This window comes from Alligator mississippiensis, chromosome 16, assembly GCF_030867095.1.
Source record: "Alligator mississippiensis isolate rAllMis1 chromosome 16, rAllMis1, whole genome shotgun sequence".
Taxonomy (NCBI): Eukaryota; Metazoa; Chordata; order Crocodylia; family Alligatoridae; genus Alligator; species Alligator mississippiensis.
The window spans coordinates 3,009,183-3,027,838 of record NC_081839.1 but is presented as its reverse complement, the minus strand read 5'-3'; the positions used below and the strand labels follow the sequence as shown (position 1 = coordinate 3,027,838).

The 18,656-nt window shown below is 59.8% G+C and overlaps 1 protein-coding gene across 1 annotated transcript; it reads right to left on the bottom strand.

Annotated features, from left to right (window-relative positions):
• Positions 1–409: 409 nt before the first annotated feature.
• Positions 410–12,349, bottom strand: CNN2 (calponin 2). Its single transcript, XM_019484116.2, has 7 exons — positions 12,216–12,349; positions 5,510–5,631; positions 4,278–4,344; positions 3,997–4,134; positions 3,205–3,321; positions 2,472–2,618; positions 410–2,136 (listed from the first exon to the last, which is right to left on the bottom strand). Exons 1-7 carry the CDS (start codon positions 12,276–12,278, stop codon positions 1,870–1,872), a joined length of 921 nt encoding a protein of 306 aa, XP_019339661.1. The 5' UTR covers positions 12,279–12,349; the 3' UTR covers positions 410–1,869.
• Positions 12,350–18,656: the final 6,307 nt, after the last annotated feature.

The following is an 18,656-nucleotide window of genomic DNA, read 5'->3' as shown; positions in this document are numbered from 1 at the left end:
CTAGTCCTGAGCTGATCCCTGGCCCTGGCCTTATATACCTCAAAGGGGCGGGGCCAGAAGAAGGCGTGCTGAGTCTTAAAGGGGCCTTACCCCCAGCTGCATGGGTTTCTAGGTCTGGGGTTCCCGACCTCACGGTAGGAATAGGGCTTTCTTTGCAATGCAGCTATTCCCTTTCAAGCTATCATCCGGTTTGGAATCAGCGGAGCATTTACTGCCAGGACCAAGTAGGGGAGCCAAAATAGACACTTAACAGCTTTCCAGACAGTCGCATATCAAGCGGCAACAGCCAGCAGGAGGAACGCCGTTCTTCCAACAACCCAAGGGGCACCCCCACCCGCGGCTATAGTGAAGCAGCTGAGCCAGCCCCCTTCCCCAGTCATCCTGTGTACACAAGTGGCAGCACGGCCCATCCTTTCTAAAGCGTTTATTGCCCATGTTCAAATATTACATTTCACATTTTATTAAAAAATTAAAAAAAAAAATTCCAAGCCACCACGTCCAGAGGCGCCTCCACCTCGGGAAGAATGCGTGGCACTTGGTCTTCCAGGAGCCCAGGGAGTCTCCATCGCCAGGCTCCTGGCTGCCACCGAGGCAGACGTCCCATCCAGTTCTTAGGGGCTCACGGCCTCCCAGCAACGAGGGGCTGGTTTGGACAAGCCTAACCTGGAAGGCAGTATGGGGAGCCGGCGCCCCAAGAGAGGAGGCTTGACAATGACCTAACTGGGGTCATTTGAGCCCAGTTTTCTCTCCTGCCCGGGGCAGGGGGTCGGACTAGAAGATCTGCAAGGTCCCTTCCGACCCTACATCTACGAATCTATGAGAGTGCCAGCAAGGCCAGACGCGCGCAAGACATTTCCTGGAGGTTTAAATAGAGCGAGTCTTAGCCGGAAGAGCAGCTGTATTAAAAAACATCTGTAAAAAACCACTGCCATTGCAACATATCCATCCGTTGAGTCACCCATATCCATCCGATATGGGTGAACATATCCAGCCTCCTGAGGCCTGACCCTGCCATAAATAATGCAGCAGACTCAGACCCCCACCCCTGCGTCTGGGCCGGTTAAAATTTCTCCTTCTCTCTTCTTCAGGGAGCACTGGACTATTTGGAATAGAGATGAAGAGCAGATAAACTTGGTCCCTAGCCTCACAATGCCTTGCTAGTCTGCTTCCCTTTAAAAAAAAAACAACACAAAAAACCCAAAAAACACATACACAGGAGAGCACAGCCTTTGGGCTTTGCTTTTGGCCTCGATAAAAAATATATATATGTATAGAAAGATATATATTTTCATTGGTCCCCATGAGAGTTTGGAAGAGATGCAGTAGTTAATAGAGCTGACGCAGCAGGATTTGCCTCCCATCCTTCTGAAGTTCCCTGGCCTGGCCTGCCCTTCCCAATTGCATCCTGTTTATCAGATGCCCTTAATCCCCAGCTGCTGCCCAGCCCTGGCTAGGCAGCCTCCAAAGGCACCTTCAGAGCATGAAGGAGCAGCCGCACGGTTGCAACACAGGCCTGTAATGCTGGGAGGCTGCAATCCATTGCACGCCCTGCTCTGCTAATGCTTCCCTGGCGCGTGCAGTCCTGGAGGGCTGGAGACGGGCACTTATGGGCATCTAAAATCCTGCCTAATAGAAGACTACCGGGCTGAATTTGGGGGCACTGCCCTTTGGGACAGCTCCCAAGGGGCTAAACAGCCAACTCTTCTCTCTACACAGAGGGGTGTTTCCTTGCTTAGAAAAAGATTCAGTATAAAAAGAGTTTTACAAAGAGAGAGAGGGGAGATGCTGGAATGTTGCCGGCAACTAGGATCTGTGAGTGAGCTAGGGTGGGACGGGAGGGGGTTAGGTGGGGTTAGGTAGGGCCCCCCCTCAGTAACTCTCTTCCTCCTCTCGGTAGTAGTGGTACTCAGGTGGGTCCATGCTCTCGTCACAGGCGGCGTTGGCCGCGTCGCCCGGGTTGCCCTGGGGGCAGTACTTGGGGTCGTAGATCTGGCGGCCCAAGCCGAAGACCTGGCCGCTCTGGTTGGCTCCCTGGTTGTAGCCCATCTGGAGGGACATGGAAGAGTTGTCGCACTTCTCGGTGCCCATCTTGGTGTCGTAGATGTGCCTCCTTGTGCCAGGGGCCGTCATGCCCACCTGGGAAACCAGACCGTGTGTCACACCACTGCGCTCGCAAACTGGCTGGAGGGCGGGTGGGCCCCCTTTGCACTGGGTGCTGGGCAGGCTCGAGCAAAGAAACCCCCATGATCTTACCATCTTTGTGGGCCCAAGGGTTATAGGGGGGAGGTACAAATCACAGATCCTGTTTTACAGGCAGGAAACAGGCCACAAGACCTCCCCCAGAACTGGATCTAGTTTGTGGACTGGACTGAGCCCAGCTGAATCCAGCCTTTCCTGCCCCACGCACCCCCAGAGGCGTGGTGGTGGGTGGAGGCTCTGGGACCCACACCAGTCTGCTCCCACCTGCCTACCTGGCTGGCGCACTTGTTGGTACCCATCTGAAGACTGATAGTGGAATGGTCCATGGGGGCCAGGATCTGGTTTTTGGGGTCATAGAGGTGCCTCCTGGTGCCGTAGGCTGTCATGCCCGACTGGCTGGCGCACTTGTTTGTGCCCATCTGAAGTCAAGGAGAGACTGTGAGAACCTGGAAGTACTGGGAGTCCCCCCTCCACAGGGTGCGGAGCCAGGGCTACCACCGTGCCAGACAGTGAGGCCAACCCTCCTTCTCTCCCCACCATGTCCCACACCTTCCCCATTCAGAGCTGGGTAGGAGGTCCCCCAGATGGGGAGTCCTAGCCCCAGCCCAAAGATGGGCTTTCAGGCCTCTTTGCTGCGCACTGCAAGGTGGCAGTAAGTTGGTCACCGAGTCCAGACTGTCCCAGTCCTTCTCCTCCCCCAACACGCCTGCCTGAGAAGCCAGCCCCATGCTCCAAGCTTGGTAGGGTTGTCCAAGGAACAGAGCGGAGCAGTTGTAACAGTCCCTGGCCCCTGGGGAGCAGAACGGGCAATGCCAGCACAGCCTGGGCAGTTGGGGAGGATGAAGGGTGCCAGAGGGTTAAGATCCTGCTAGTAACTAGAGGACTCCCACAGGGTTTGACCCCTTGTGCCTGGGGGCAGGGAATTTAGGTGCTAAAGGGTTACAGCGCTCTCTCTCCCTGGTGCCCCCCAGGACCCTGCAGTAGGAGACGTGGGCATCCACTCACCTGGAGCCCAATCACGCACTGCCCGGCTTTCATCTTGGCCTCATCAAAGTTCCTTTGTTGCCTCTCCGAGTACTTCACTCCGATGTCCACCCCGCTCTGGATCCCCTTGGTCTTGGCCTGCCAGAAAGGGTGAGAGCCTCAGAGACTGTCCCCAGCATTCCCTGGCTCCCAACCCACCCAGGACCAAGGTGCAGGGGCAACCACATCCGTTATCTCCTGCCTGCCAGGGACTGGCCCAAAGCACAAGACCTCCGGTGCTGGGGTTTGTACAGAGACTGGAAACTCATCTGGATCAGCTCATCAGCCCTGCCCTCAGGTCATCTGTGACAAGCCTCAGGGCACCTCAAGCCTCTATCCGATTTCCACTACAAGAATGCAGCTGTCTCTGGGGTGGCTCAATGCTATTAAACACCTGCCTCAAAAGGTCAGGAGAGACAGCAGAGGGGACAGCCTCAGGCTGGGATAGGGAGTGCTGTGGGGGGGGCTCAATGCACTGCAGATGGTTTGTATGAGCTTGAGGCAATGTCCTTGCTTCAGTGGGGACCTGGCTGGGGCCAATGCCATCCTTTGAGAGCATCCATGGAGGCAGAGACAGGGCCTGGCAGGGTCCTTGGCTGTAGTCTCCCACAAAGCAGACCAGAGGGACCCAGGCAGAGCAGCGAGATTCTACCCCTAGGGTCCCTTGGGGGTGTCTGGGGTGGGTGCAAGGTGTGGCATGGCCTACAAATGACAGAGAGGAACAGCCATGTCTCCTACAGTCACAAAGCTGCCGTGCTCCTCCCTAGCACTCACCATGCCTGCCAGGGCCAGCAGGGAGACCTGCACCTGGGTCATGTTCCCACTCTCGAAGAGGTCGTTGGCTTCAAAGAGGTCAACAGGGTTCATGCCATAGCTGGTCATGGCCTTGATGAAGTTGGAGAGATTCTCCAGCTGGGGAGGAACATGGATAAGGACACATGAGAGAAGGGCGAGGAGCCGGGAGCCTGTTGGAGATGCAGCTCCCAGAGCAGCAATGCCAGGGCCAGCAACCTGCCAGGCCTCCTGCTCCAGGGACACAAGGCCCAGCCACCCACCTGGTGCCAGTTTTGAGCCGAGCGGTTGATCTTCCTCACCGAGCCGGGCTTCAGCTTGTTCATGAGCCTGCAGAGAGATGGTGCCATTGGCACCAGAGCAAGGAGAATTAGAGGCCGCATCCACCTGCACCAGCTCCGGGTCCTGCTGTCCCTTGCAGTGCGAATGTAGCACTGCAGGAGTTTGGTGCCCATGGGCTTATCCACCTCCCATGCCACCTCGGCCGCTGGTGCAGTCAGCAGACAGGAACTAATGAATCCCTCCTCTCTATTTCCAGGAAAGCACTGGCATCGCCACGTTGGTGTTACGCAGCCCTGAAGCCCCTCGCTGCAAGAGGCAACTCCCCTGAGTGAGGCGGCCATGCACATGGCATCGGGAAGGGCCTCTTCCACGGAGCAGGACAGAGTGGCTTCCCCTGGATGGAGATCGGCTCCAGCCAGGACAGGCTCAGGTTTTGCTCCCTATGAATTTGAGCCGCAGCCACTTGTGGGAAGGAGATTGTGTTTGTTTTCAGAGCCAAGGCAGAGTGTGGAGAAACCTCAAGCAACATCCTGTCCAGCCAAGCCCATGCCAGGAATCGCCCCAGGCCTGGTAACAGCCTGGACCCACTGTGCTCCTTTGTGCGGGCAGATCGAAGGGCTGGACAGCCCGCAGGTGCAGGGAGCCTTCCTGGGACTGCACGCCTTCTCTACCAGGTGCAGCCTCCCGGGGAGCTTGTGGTCCCCTAGCCGGCCTGCTCTCCCAGCTCCTAGGGGAGGGCAGAGGCATTGCTAGCCAGGCCAGGGTGCCTGCCGGCCACTAGAGCAGCACTAGGTATGCACAGCCCTGGGTGGGAGCAGAGTCCTTGCCCCCAGACCGGTGCATCTGAAGTCCATTCCCTCCGGATGGCTGGGGCAAGGCAGGAGAGCTCTCCGTGTCTGTCCACAAGCCGGAGCTCGGCATCACATCATGGGGCACAAGGGCCATGCCAAGCTGGGAGCAGCCAGTGCCTCTGCCCTGTTCACAGGCTCCGAGTGCAGGCTTCTTGCCAATGAACTCCAAGCCAGGCTGAGCTAGGTCTGAGAAGGGTTTCCAGCCTCCAAGCTCATCTGCAGCTCACACTGTGGCTCTCAGATGCTGCAGGGGCTGGAGAAGGGGGCAGCAAGAGGCCGGCCCAGGGAGCTTGCAGCTCCCCGAGACGGACATGATCCCCTGGAATCTCCCCCCACAGCATCGCCGGCCCCAGCAGACTCACTCGCAGAGCAGGACGCCATCCTTCAGCCCCTTCTGGAAGTCGGGGCCGATTTGCTGCCCGGTGATGTTCTCGATCCATGTCCTCAGCTCAGCCTCCTTCTGTGGGTCGTACTTCTGGGCGAGCTGGTGGAAGGCAAGGTGGGAAGGTTAGTGCTATTCTACCGAGTCCCCGACACGGCTCCCCGCACCCGACACTGGGCTTCCTTGCTGGGCTGGGAGGTTTTGTGGAGCCCTGGCCAGGAGGATGTTGACAAGGCAGTGGCAGTGCCAGGATCAGGGGCCTTAGCCGGTCCCTCTATGACCCTTGGCCTCCACCCTCCCCCTCCATCACTTCTCTGCGCTCTGCCAAGAGCAGCAGCAGATTGCAGAAGCAGTGAGCTCATGCCCGGGGCAGCCCAGCCCCACAGCAGCTTCCCCTAGCAGGGCCAGGCCTGCCTGCACTTGCTGCAGCTGATGCTCTCTGGCCTCCACAACCTGGAAGTGGCTTGTGAAGGCCGTTAACCCCTTTGCTGCCCCCGGGGGGGTATTCTGCAGAGCCTCCTATCCCTGGGGGCTCCGATGCCTTAAAATCGCTGCTCCCTGTGGGCACAGCATCCCTCTGCTTGCTCCAAGCAGGCACTCCCTCTTCCTCCCCAGGGAGGCAACGGAGATGAGGGGGTCTGTTGCCAAAAGCAGCAAACCCAGAGCTCCCTGTAGCATGCGAATAAGGCATCCCTGCTGGGCTCCCAGCACGGCGCCCGACCCGGGAGCGAAGCCATCGGGAACCAGGAAGGGGCGGTTTGGGGTTACTGGAGCAGCTACAATTTCCTGAGACGCAGGACAAGACGGAGCCAGGCGGGCAGTGGGAGAAGTTGGGCTGCTGGAAGGGGAAGCAGCAGCGAGTTGCATTCACAGTGTCACTAGACGACAGAAAACCCCATAGCTGGTGCCAGGCTGGGGGCAGGGGGCAACCGGGATGATGCTGTGCCAAGCTAACAGGAGCAAGGGCACAACCAGGTGATGCCCAGGGAGACGGAGATGCCCCCGCCCAGCCCACCCTGTTGGATCCCACCCCTCCATCCTGCCACTGCCCTGCAGCCCAGGCACTCCCAGTGCAAGACAAAACCCCTGGGGCGGGATGTGGGGGTGTGGGTGTGAGAAGTGTGAAGCCCTGTGGTTCGGAGACCAGGACACCAGTGCATCCTGCCAGGTGCAGAATAACACCCCTCCCCCCAGCCTGCATGCTGCTGAACTTCGAGGGGGGCGGGGGGCATTTGCACCAAGGCACCCTCTTTTCGGTGCAGCAAAAGAAGCTCCCCTCTCTCGCCGCTTCCTGGTTGGCTTTTAACACTAGACCCAGGAGCCCAAGGGGACTGGAGGAGGGCGGACGGCTCAAATGACTGCATGCAATGGGGAGAAAAGAGCTCTTTGTTAAATGCTCTGCCCCTTGGCGTTAAAGGCCAAGAGCAGCCCCTCATCGGGACAGGCTCCTCCAGGAAGACCCGAGCAGAAAGGAGGCTCCAACCCAGTGCGTGGAGCAGGGGTGTTCACAAGGGGCCGTGGCCTGGCTCCCAAGGGAGAAGCCACAAAAGCAAGAGGCTCCAGTGGTCCCCTCCCCCATCCGCCCCCCAGCCCGTGCTGAAGCCACGCTTGCTCGGACCCGAGCTACAGGCGAGCCAGGCTCTCGTGGTATTGGCACTGCTCTGCCCTGCCCTGCCCCCCCAGCCCCGGGTTGAGCCACAGGAAGTGTCACAAAGGGACGAGTCACGCGAGGGGGAGGCTGCTAGTGCCTCCATCCGCGGGGGCCTGGCTCAGACTGGGCTTACAGAGAGGACCCAGGACAGTAGCAGGAGGGGACCCATGTCTAGCCTGTCCCGGACGCCTGCCCCCAAGGGCGAGGAGCCCCTGGGCATACTGGGGCGCAGGGCAGAGCTGGCAGGGGCGGGCGATCCCCGCGCAGCCCCTGCCCCGGCCTCCCTGCTGCAGCCCCAGCCGGCCCGGCCAGGGTCAGCGCAGCCGTCCCCTCCCCGCAGGGCTGGAATCCAGGCAGATTCCTTGTGGCCGCGGCTATGCCAGGAATGCGAGTCCCGCCTCTAAATCAAGAGCAGCTGCCCATGCTGGCTCCACAGCCCCTGCTCCGCCAGAGCAGGGTGAGAGGGTATGCCAGAGCCCATCCCTGGCACCAGGGAGATGCCAGGACCCCTGTGCCCAGGCACGGTTGCAGCCCGTGGCTAAGAGCTGCAGCCCAGGAGCCCCTGCGGGCAAGGACCGCTCCAGCGCCCACACACTCGGCCGAGGGAAGGGGGCTGGTGGCTGGTTAGGCCGCCTAAGTGCCACCCCCACCCCAGGCCAGCAGCCCAGCCTCACCTTTCTACCCAGAGAACAGCTGCAGTAGTAGGCTCTTATCTCACTACAGGACCCTGGCACAAGTTGAAACTCCCCTGATCCAGCCCAAATCCAGACCTGACCAGCTGCAGTCACCTGCCCCAGACCTCCCACCCTGCTGCCCCGTACTCTCGCAGAAGGGACCCCCAGACACGCTGAACCCGGTGCGTTAGTCCCCAGGCGCAGATCCCACAAGGCAAGCGCCACCCTTCCCTGGTACACAGAGGAACCCCCTCCCCACCCCAGCATGGATGCTCCACCCCAGAGGTGGCCGCTTTCCAGCGATGCAGAGCTGTGTGCATGGTCCCAGCCTGCTTGGAGCAGGCCGAGCAACCCATCCTCATGCAGCTCACGGGCAGGGGGAGATCACAGGGTTAAGATGTTGGCTACAGCTCCTTTGCCCTCCCTCCCCGCTGTGCACGGGTCCTGGGGGCCAGTGCTGGCCCCTCTGCTCCGCTAAGCCCGTGCTGGGAGCAGGGACCCTCCCCTGATCCCTCCCTGCCTTTGGAGCTGCTCTGCCTCAGTGTCTGCAAGAAGTCAGGAGACCCCCACCCCCACAGGCAGGGCTGGAAGGACACAGCGTGCAAAGGGAACCAAGAGGCTGCACCGAGCCAGGGCAGAGCCGGGCTGCCAGGGGGAAGCTGCTGTCCCAGCCCGGGGCAAGACTCCAGCAGGCTCAGAGCTGGGCCTGGCTCAGCTCCGGTGTTGCAACAGCTTCCTCCAGGCCTATCCCTGCAACAGGCAAGAAGGTGACGGAGCAGGAGGGGAGGTGGGGAAAGAGGAGCCAGATCCTCCTGCTGACGGCAGCAAGAGGGTGGGGGGTGGCTGGCTCACCAGGGAGGAATCTGCAAGGACTCCACTCCCAGGAGGATCCCGGACGTGCGCCCGGCCCAGGCAGCCGCAGGCACCAAGGGCTTTACACCCAGGGCTGCCCAGGCAGGGCTGACATGTGGGAGCGGGTCGGGGGAGCTCGGAGCAAGAGCACAAGGGGCTAGTGCACATCAGAGCACAGAAGGAACCGTGCTGGTCGCGGCACCCCCTTGCTGGCCTAGGGGGGCAAGAACCCCCCAGCTCTCCTATCAGCATCACCCTGTAGGTGATGCTGTAGGGGCTCAGCGTCAGCACTGGGGCGCAGGGACCCCCATCCTGCCCTGCCCCATCCCTCACCAATGAGACTGCTCCAGGCTTGGCCCCGTTCTCCAACTCGCCCCGCTCCCCAACCTTACCCAGTGGAGCCAGGGGGGTGCAGGGTCATGGGCATCTGCCTCGGGACTTGCACCGCTGACTGGGGTCAGTCTTGTCAGACAAAACACAGAGGACTCAGCCGTACCAAAGGGAGAACCGCTAAATGTTTCAGCCGAGCTCCATGCCTCCCCCCTCTCTTAGGCTCGTTGCCCCCCTGCAATGGGCCCAGGCCTGCAGGCTGCCTCCCACTGCAAAGCCAACAGACCGGCAGCATGGGGGCATCACGGCCGTGAGGGACCACGGCCAGGCAGGGGCTCCTCCATTTCACTTCATGCTGACCAGCTGAATCCCAGGTGGGTTTAGGAAACCCAGGAGGGACTTTGCCTACAGAATCTGCTTCCTCTGGAGGCGAGGACGAGCTGCTGGTGTTTGCACTGCTCCTATGGGAGCTATTAACCCCCTTGAACTGGGCAAGTGCTGGCTCTCCCCAGCCCCAGCCCCAGCTCAGCCCTCCAGCTACAAACCGTTCAACTGCATCCAGAGAGAATGGCATACAATAGCGAGGCCGGGGGTCAGATCCTGCAGGGCCACATTGTCTGGCCCATGGGGGCTCCTCGCGGGTCCAGGAATTTAGCAACAGGGAGTCAAATTAATTGCCACTCCCCTGCTGCCAAACTGCCAGAGCTGTGGGGAGCCCCGCGGGCTGGGCGATGCCACCCTGCATGCCAGATGGCTCCAGTGTGTCGGGGGCTGGATCCGGGACAGGGGCTCAGGCCCACAGACGCACGCAGGATCCACCCTATGGATCAGCCCCGAACCAGTCCTCTGGCTGGCAGGATGAGCACTGCTGGTACAAAGTCCCCGAGAGAGGGAGCTCTGGGGCCTTATTTTATTATATATGTATATGGCAGCTGGGTGCTACCATGGGCGGTCTCAGGATGGCAGGCGCGTGGGGACTGGATCCCAGGCAGAGCCCTCACTGTCTGACCTGTGCTTCCAGCACATGCCACATGTGAGACTCCTGCCTGCCTTGCATCCCTACTGCAGCAGAGCCTGCTGGGGCAAGGTGCAGGGCTCGGCGCTGCCCGCCAGGTGAGGGCCGCGCAGCAGGAGAAGGCAAATGCTCCACGCCTGCTCCAGGCAGCGCTGGCTACACAGGAGCCTGCCCAGGATCTCAGGGGCTTCAGTAGAGCTCGAGCCTGGTGCACTGACCCAGGGCAGAGCAAGCTGGCACCTCTGCAAAAGGCCGGGCTGCAGCTTTGCCAATGGCTCTCCCCCGCTATAGAAAGCTTTCCAACTTGCACACGCAACTTATTGTCTCAGCAGTACTCCAGAGCCCGGGCAGGACTCAGTGCCGCTGGCACGCTGGGTACCAGGCAGGCGACGATGCCCCAGTGGGTCAGGATGCAACAGGCGGGCATGACAAAGAAGGAGGGTCCCAAACCTGCCATCTGCCTTTGTCCTGCCTGGCAGTGGCCCCAGCTGGCACGGCTCCTAGGTGCCCAAGCAGTGCCAGCCAGATCCTTTCATGCTGCGCAAACGGGCATGGCTAAGTTGGGCTGGAACGGTCCCAGTTTACAGCCATCAAGACCAAAGCCAGAGTGAGAGTCATTGTCACGGCTGGGAACAGGACCCGGGAATCCTGACCCCGCCGTTCCCTGCTCCTGGGAAGACGAAAGAGCAACAGGAAAGGCACGCGGACTTACGGCAAGTCTAGGGTCGGCTTGTGGCCTTAGCCCCGCAGATGACCCAGGGCAAGGCAGGCAGAGCCCAGCCACGACGGCGTCTCACGAGAGCCACCGACGAGAAGCGGAAGAGCCCCCAGCCGTGGTTCCAGCATCACCCCGGGCTGCAGCCCCCCGACCCACAGCCCCTTCCCGGGCACGGGCTTCAGGAGGGGAGAGCGCTCCTCTAGCATGGCTATTTCAACGTAACTGGGGAGAGGCATCTGCCCAGGGGGCAGGGACCTGGGGCTCCAAAGCCTTGGCTTATTTCTCAAGGATTTTGGCAGCGCCGGCGCAGACGGCCAACTGCAGGATTCCCACCATGATCCGGGCTGGGCCAGGTGTCAGGAGAGCTGCAGGGACAAACAACCGAGGGGCAAGACCGCTCTCCTGGGACCACACCTCACGTGCTTTGAAATTACCCTGGGAACACAGGCCAGCCAGCCCATAAATTACAGGCTGCGAGTTTAGGATTACAGGGGTGGTTAACATTAATAGCTCACAAGAAGAAACTGCATCTACTGCACCGACGGCTTCTCCGGGCCCACACCCTGCCCTGCCCTGCCCGGGTTTGCCATCCAAGGAAGAGGGACAGCTCTGCCGCCCCAGCCCCAATCCCCAGGCAGCTCCAGCATTGCTCTTTACCCCCCGTCTCCCCTTGACTGTAAAGTCTCTCTTCCCTGGGCCTTTAGCCGGAGGCTGCGGGACGTTTCTCCTAGGAGAAGCCAGGACGCAGCCGCTTTGACCCCACATCCTCCTCCCCGACAGCCGGCAGCCTGGGACCCCCTCCCCTCCCCTCCCCTCCCGTCCCCGAGGCCAATCCAGAGGCACGGGGAGGTTGGGTTCAAAAGCAGAGGCCCCAGAGAAGCCGGGGGCAGAGCCCAGGGGGAGCAGAGGTGCAGTGGGCTGAAGTGGGTTTTCGCGCTCTCAAGGGAGCAGAAAGCAGGCCAGGCCTGGGAGAGAAGGGCGAGGGGCCAGCCCCAGGGAGCGCTCCTGGGTGGAAACCCCAGGGAGGAGGAGGAGGAGGAGAAGGAGGGGGAAGCAGACTAGGAGACTGGGGCGCCTGCTTCCCCCCCAAATGCTGCGCCTGCCAGGGAGGGGACTGAGCCCCTGCCCAACCAGGCTGCCCCCGCTCGCCCCCCACCCAGACCCACGGGGCAAAGCCCTCTTGGTGCCCGCAGCACAGCGGGGCCCTGGCCGAGCGCCTGCCCCAGGAGCCCCCGACCTGCCCGGGGAGCGCCCAAGGGGTGCACCACGGCGTGGGGGTAGAGCCGGGCACCGGGGGCTCGTGCCGGCTCCGCGGGGGCCTTGCCCAGAGCAGGGTACCCCCCCCCGCCCCAGGGGCCCGGCGCCTTCAAAGCACCGGGTGATCGCAGCGCGCTGGGCACCGGGACCCCCCGCCCAGAGGGCCCCCCGGACCCCCCAGGCGCTCACCCTGTTCTTGACCTCGGCGGACAGGCCGTAGGACGGCCCCTTGTTGAACTGCGAGCAGCTCATGCCGGCGAGGCGCGGCGAGGCGAGGCGCGGCGCGGAGCGGACGGGACGGGACGGGACGGGCGGGCGGGCGCGGCGGCTCCTCCGGCTCCGCGGGAGTTTTGGCCGGGCGGGCACCGCCTGCCGCCGCCGATTGGCTGCGAGTGGAAATGGCCTTATAAGGGCAGATCGCGCCGACCCGCCACGCGCGCCCCGCCCCGCCCCCAGGCACTGACATCATCCCCTGTGCCCCCCGTGCCGAGCGCAGCGGAGCGGAGCGGAGCGCCCCCGCCGCGCGTGGCCCCTGGTTGTGTCACTGCCCGGGCTGATGCCTGAAACAGCTGTCAGGGCGCCTCCCTGCCCACCTCCCTCCATCCCTACCCACTGCGGCATCCGTCCATTCATTGACAGAGCCGTCCGGCTAGCCATCTCTGCCACCCCTCCCATCCATCCATCCACAGATCAGTCCGTATCCGTCCTGGATCCATTCGTCCCTATCCACTGATTGATCCAGCCAGCCAGCCATCTTCATCCATCCCTTGATAGATCCATCCATCTATCTACCCATTGATAGATCCATCCATCCCTATCCATGCATCCATTGACAGATCAATCCATCCCTATCCATCCATCCCTTGATAGATCCATCCCTATCCATCCATCCACCCACTGATAGATCCATCCATCTATCCATCCCTATCCATCCATCCATCCATCCATCCCTATCCATGCATCCATTGATAGATCAATCCATCCCTATCCATCCATCTATCCATCCCTATCCATCCATCCATCCATCCATCCATCCATTGATAGATCCATCAATCCCTATCCATGCATCCATCCATTGATAGATCCATCCATCTATCCATCCCTATCCATGCATCCTTTGATAGATCAAGCCATCCATCCATCCCTTGATAGATCTATCCCTATCCATGCATCCATCCCTATCCATGCATCCATCCATTGGTAGATCCATCCATCCATCCATGCATCCATCGATAGATCGATCCATCCACCCCTTGATAGATCCATCCCTATCCATCCATCTATCCATTCCTATCCATGCATCCATCCATTGATAGATCCATCTATCTATCCATCCCTATCCATGCATCCATTGATAGATCAATCCATCCATCCATCCCTTGATAGATTCATCCCTATCCATCCATCCATCCCTATCCATGCATCCATCCATTGGTAGATCCATCCATGCATCCATCGATAGATCCATCCATCCATCCATCCCTTGATAGATCCATCCCTATCCATGCATCTATCCATTGATAGATCCATCCCTATCCATCCACTCCTATTCATGCATCCATCCATTGGTAGATCCATCCATCCATTGATAGATCCATCCATCTATCCATCCCCATCCATCCATAGCCATCCATCCATCTCTTCGCAGATCTATCCATCTTCATCCATCCATTGATAGATCCATCCATCCATCCATCGATAGATCCATCCCTATCCATCCATCTATCCATTCCTATCCATGCATCCATCCATTGATAGATCCATCTATCTATTCATCCCTATCCATGCATCCATCAATAGATTGATCCATCCATCCATTGATAGATCCATTCATCTATCCATCCCTATCCATGCATCCATTGATAGATCAATCCATCCATCCCTTGATAGATCCATCCCTATCCATCCATCCATCCATTCATGCATCCATTGATAGATCGATCCATCCATCCCTTGATAGATCCATCCCTATCCATGCATCTATCCATTGATAGATCCATCCCTATCCATCCATCTATCCATTCCTATCCATGCATCCATCCATTGATAGATCCATCCATCTATTCATCCCTATCCATGCATCCATCCATTGATAGATCCATCCATCCATCCTTTCCTGCCTATGACCAGTCTTGCTCTGTGGAGTTTCCCTGTGCAGATCTGAGCCTGCAGGACCCCTTCCAGCAGAGTCCCAGGCCCAGGCAGACACGAGGCTTGAAAGATGCAGGCTGCAGCACCACACAAACAGCACTGCCTGAGGGGAACGGTGGGTTCAGGAACCCAAGGGTCGGGCTGGGAGCAGGATCTGCTGCTAGGTGGGAGGGACCAGAGATCTCCATCAAACAGGGGAAGGAGAGGGAGGAACAGGGTGGGAAGGGCCTCTGGGGTCCCTGACTCCAGATCGGTGCTAATGCAGACAACCCTGTGGTCCAGCCTCTCTCAGAAGCCGACTCCAGTCCATCTGGACAGAAGCCGAGAGGTTTCATTCCAGGAAGCCCTTCCACACCCTCGCTGCTCTGCCCAGTAGAAACCTTTCCGCTGGTTTTGCTGGGTTTTTGATGAAGCCTTGACAGCCCAAAAATGCACAGACCAATTATGGAAGAGAATAACCTTCAGCATGAATGTTGGCACGGTCCCCATGCCAACATTGCCCATCAGCTTCAATAGCTCTTTTCCTTCCTCGATGTTTGTCCCCCGATGTACAGGCCAGAACATAACACAATCCGGTGCCTGAGTCAGCACCAGTCAGCAGATCCCTTTCACACGGCATCTCCCTGAAAAGGAGAAGGCCGGTGCAAAACCAAAGTGTGGCCGGGGATGCATTTCCACCTGAGAATGAAGTCAGCTATCACAGCTTGTTCACTGCAGCGACTGGGTGTCTGTAAGGAGCAGAAGCTTAGCCTGGGAAGTTCAGCAGCGTATAAAAAGTTTCTGAAGGCAGAGATGGCATCCCCTGGTTACCCGCAGCGTGAGCTGAGCAATGTTGCCCACACTGCTGGAAAAGCCCCAGCGCTAAGGAATCTCTGTGGAAACAGGAAGCCGAGAATCCTCCTCCCTCCCGCGCTGCATCCTCATTTCCAGGCAGGGGATAAACAGCCCTGCCCCCAGGCAGAGCACGCACACAGCCCTGCATGCAGCCCCATGCTGCTCCAGCCCCTCGGGACCCACTCCTGGGGCCCCGACCCTGTGAGCGGGGCTCCCAGTGGGAAACCGGGTCTGCCGCAAAGGCTTAGATGCCGTTTGCAGCTCTGGCTCGGGCCCCTTGCTCCAATTCAGGTGGGTTTTATGCCACACGTGAGCGACTGCTACGAAGCTGCCAGGGTTGCCAACTCTCTGCTGAGGTTTCATTTTCATGCACCAGGTGCTGGAGTCCTGTGATGACGGGGACCTGCCACTTCTTGTCCCTTTGCTGAGTTAAGACCCATTCCATTTTAATCTCCACGGGTCTGTGAAGGGACACAGAGCCAGACGTGTGTGCTCATGGGAGGTTTGGGGTCAGCATGACTGTGTTTCTGCTCTGCTGCTGTCACACAAAAGACCCACCCGTGCAATGCGCTGTGGCTGTGGTCCTGTTCCCAGCACAGTTTCTTCAGGATTTCCATGGTACTTTCGGTACCATGGGTCTGTCCCCACTGTTCATACCACGGGCCAAACTGGGCCCTAGGCGATGGAGATCAAACAGGCTCACAGGGCAGAAGCTAAACCAGTAACTCCATTATTTTCACTCCTTCTCTTTCCATTTTGACCTATTGAGAAAGCACCTGGGAGCTCCAGGCACGGAGCAAGACCCCACTGCGCAAGGTGCTGTACAAATACAGAACGAAGGGATGGCTCCAGCTCTCTAACAGGCTGCTGGAACCAGGGGCACCTGCTCCTCCTGCTCACTGGACCCTTCGGCTGGGAAGCAGCGGGCAGGAGGGGTTCACTGCACAGTTACAATCCAGGGTTGGGGGGGAGGGGGGTGTCCCAGGGCCTGGCACTGCCACAGATTTGCCACGCGCCCCCAAGCCACTCACACCACTTCCCCGTGCCGAGCTGTAAAATGGGAAAGATAAAGCCCTACTGCACGGGGCTGCAGCCAGGCTGTGATGGGGGCCCTGTAAGTCCATCGATAGAAGAGGGGCGATCCCTGGGGTGCAGGGATGACGGAGAAGGGTACAGAGTCAGACAAGCATGCACCAGGGGAAGACATCCTGCACCGTGCACCACCCAGGCAAGAGTGCGGAGATAGCTTGGACATTGCAGGAGCCAGGGAAACCTTCAGGGGCATGGCGCCTGGGACAGGCCAAACTCTGCTCCAAGGGTGACCTCTAGCGGCTGCACCTCCAAAGGCCCCGCTCCTGCCCAGGAAGGGACCCGGGGTAAGTGGGAGGCGATGGCAGCCTTGCCAAGGGACCTCAGCCTCTTTCCTTGGCACTTCCCAGAGGCGTCGGCTCCCAGCAGAGCACCTGGCAAGGTGGAGAAGTCCTTGCTGTTTCAAGGAGGCTGCTTCTGAGTGCTCAGCGGTCCCCGGATCCTCCGCACACAGGCTGGGGCTCTCCAGAGGAGCGCAGTGCAGCCGGCAAGCCACGTCTGGGGCACTTGAGAAGGAGATGCCTATGATACCGCTCCCTTTAAACCAGTCCCAGTGGCTTGGCCGATGCCTGCAGGGCAGCTCCCATCTGCTCCTTCCCAAGCAATCTCAGCTCCGCATCCCTTCTCTCGGGGAGCGTGCAGTTCCCACAGCCCTCTGGGGCAGTGGAGATGAGGAGTTTGCTGTCAGGGTTGGCACGTGCATTCCCTCTCGGGGTTGGCACGTGCTACTCTCATCCCACGTTGCACGTCTGTGCTGGAAATCTCTGCCCCTGCTGGCACCTCCTTGGCAGAGAGGCCCCCTCTCCACCCCACCAGCTTCCCTAAAAACAGCCACGCAGCAGGCAGGCCTCTGCACCTATAGCCGGGACTGTGCCGGCACCTCTAGGTGCAAGGTGCTGTACAAAAGCAAAGCGGAGCAAGCCACTGGGGATGTGACTTCCTCACAGACGATGGCCAAGCTCCATGCTACAGACCTGGTTGTTTGAACGGGCATGGACAGCCTGCTGCCATGGGGGCAGGCTGGCTGAAGGGCACAGGCTCTGGGCACAGAGGCCAGGAATTCAAACCCACCACTCAGCACCGATCTGAAAGCCCTGGGGCTGCTCCCATCTGCCGCCGCTGGGGGTGTAGCTCTGCTTTTGGGGATGTGCTTTGCTTGTCTGTGTAGCTTGTTGGGCAGGTCTCTGTTCTGCACCGGATCCACGCAGGCGCAGGAGAAGTGGCTGGGCGTGTAGCTGCCTTTCCACACAAGGACCTACTGCAATGTAGAGCAAGCACCAGTTAAGCAAACGGCGTCGAGAAGTTGCGATCATACTTCCTGAGCGAGCCACACGCACGTGACACGGCCAGACATGCAAGCATTTGTGGCTGCAGCCAAGGAAGCAGGTGGATAAGAGCAATGAGTGACGTGGCCAAGGTCCCACGGGAAGGCTACTGCAGGGCTGGGAGCTGGAGCCAGAGGTTATTGCAGGATAACCCCCAGGAGGGCTGAGCAGGCTGTGCTGGGTGCTCCCCAACGCTGCGGTGTGTGCTGCTCAGCCTTGCTGCACGGCTCCCTCCTCTCCGGGTTTTTCACTAACCACAGGGTCCGTCTCCACCCTGCATCTCCCTTTCCCCTCTCGCCCTTGCTCTGGTTTGACTGGAAGCTCTTTGGGGCAGGGACTCTCTCGCTGCATGTTTGTACCGTGAGGTCTCCATCTCAGCTGGGCCTGGAGGCTGCCCAGCTACCAGCACCCCGAGGGAGGGGGCTGCCATTCATTCAGGAACTGAAGCTGGGAAGTGGTGGAAGGTTTCAGCCCAAAGACGTAAATGGGGACAGCGCGTCCCTGCCCAGCCCGGTGGGGAAGTCCAGTGACGCGGTGCTCGGCAAGGGCATCGCTATCGCTCTTTGCCAGGAGATGGTGGCAGAGCTCAGGGGAAGGACGGGCTGTGCCCACCCTGGGGGGCACCGGGCGGTTCTGTGTTCCCCAAAATCCCCTGGAAGTAAAGCATCAGGTCCCGTAGCCCTGAGGCTGCCCTACTACACCAGAGGGGCACAACAGGACGCATTGAATCCCACAGCTCAGGAAGGTTTGAAGCTTTCCTAGCACCTCTCTCCATCTCTGCTCCAGGGACCGGAATGAGGTACAAGCCCACAGGCTGGGCACAGCGGGCAGCGCACACCACGCGCCTGCTGCCTGACTTCCTCCCCCTTTCTGATCAGCAGCCCCAGGGCCCCATCCTGCACCATGCTTCCTGCAGTCAGGGACACAGGAGCCATCCGAGGGGGTCAGAGCTGCGAGCGGCACTGTCTGACACCTGCAACAGGCAGCTGAGAGGGGGGACCGGCCCTGCACGCAGGAGGGCCCCTTCTGGCCCCTCATTCAGAGGCCCTGAAGCCGAAGGGGTTAGACCCCGCCATGGGTCCTGCAATCATCTGTTCCCGTCCCGAATATTCTCATTATTATACGAGGGACTCCCCACTCCATGGTCGAAGCCTGCTAAACTCCTGGCTCTCGCAGCATGCCGTGGCACTGAGCGCGGCAGCTGGATGGAACCCAGCGGCCTGCCAGCGAG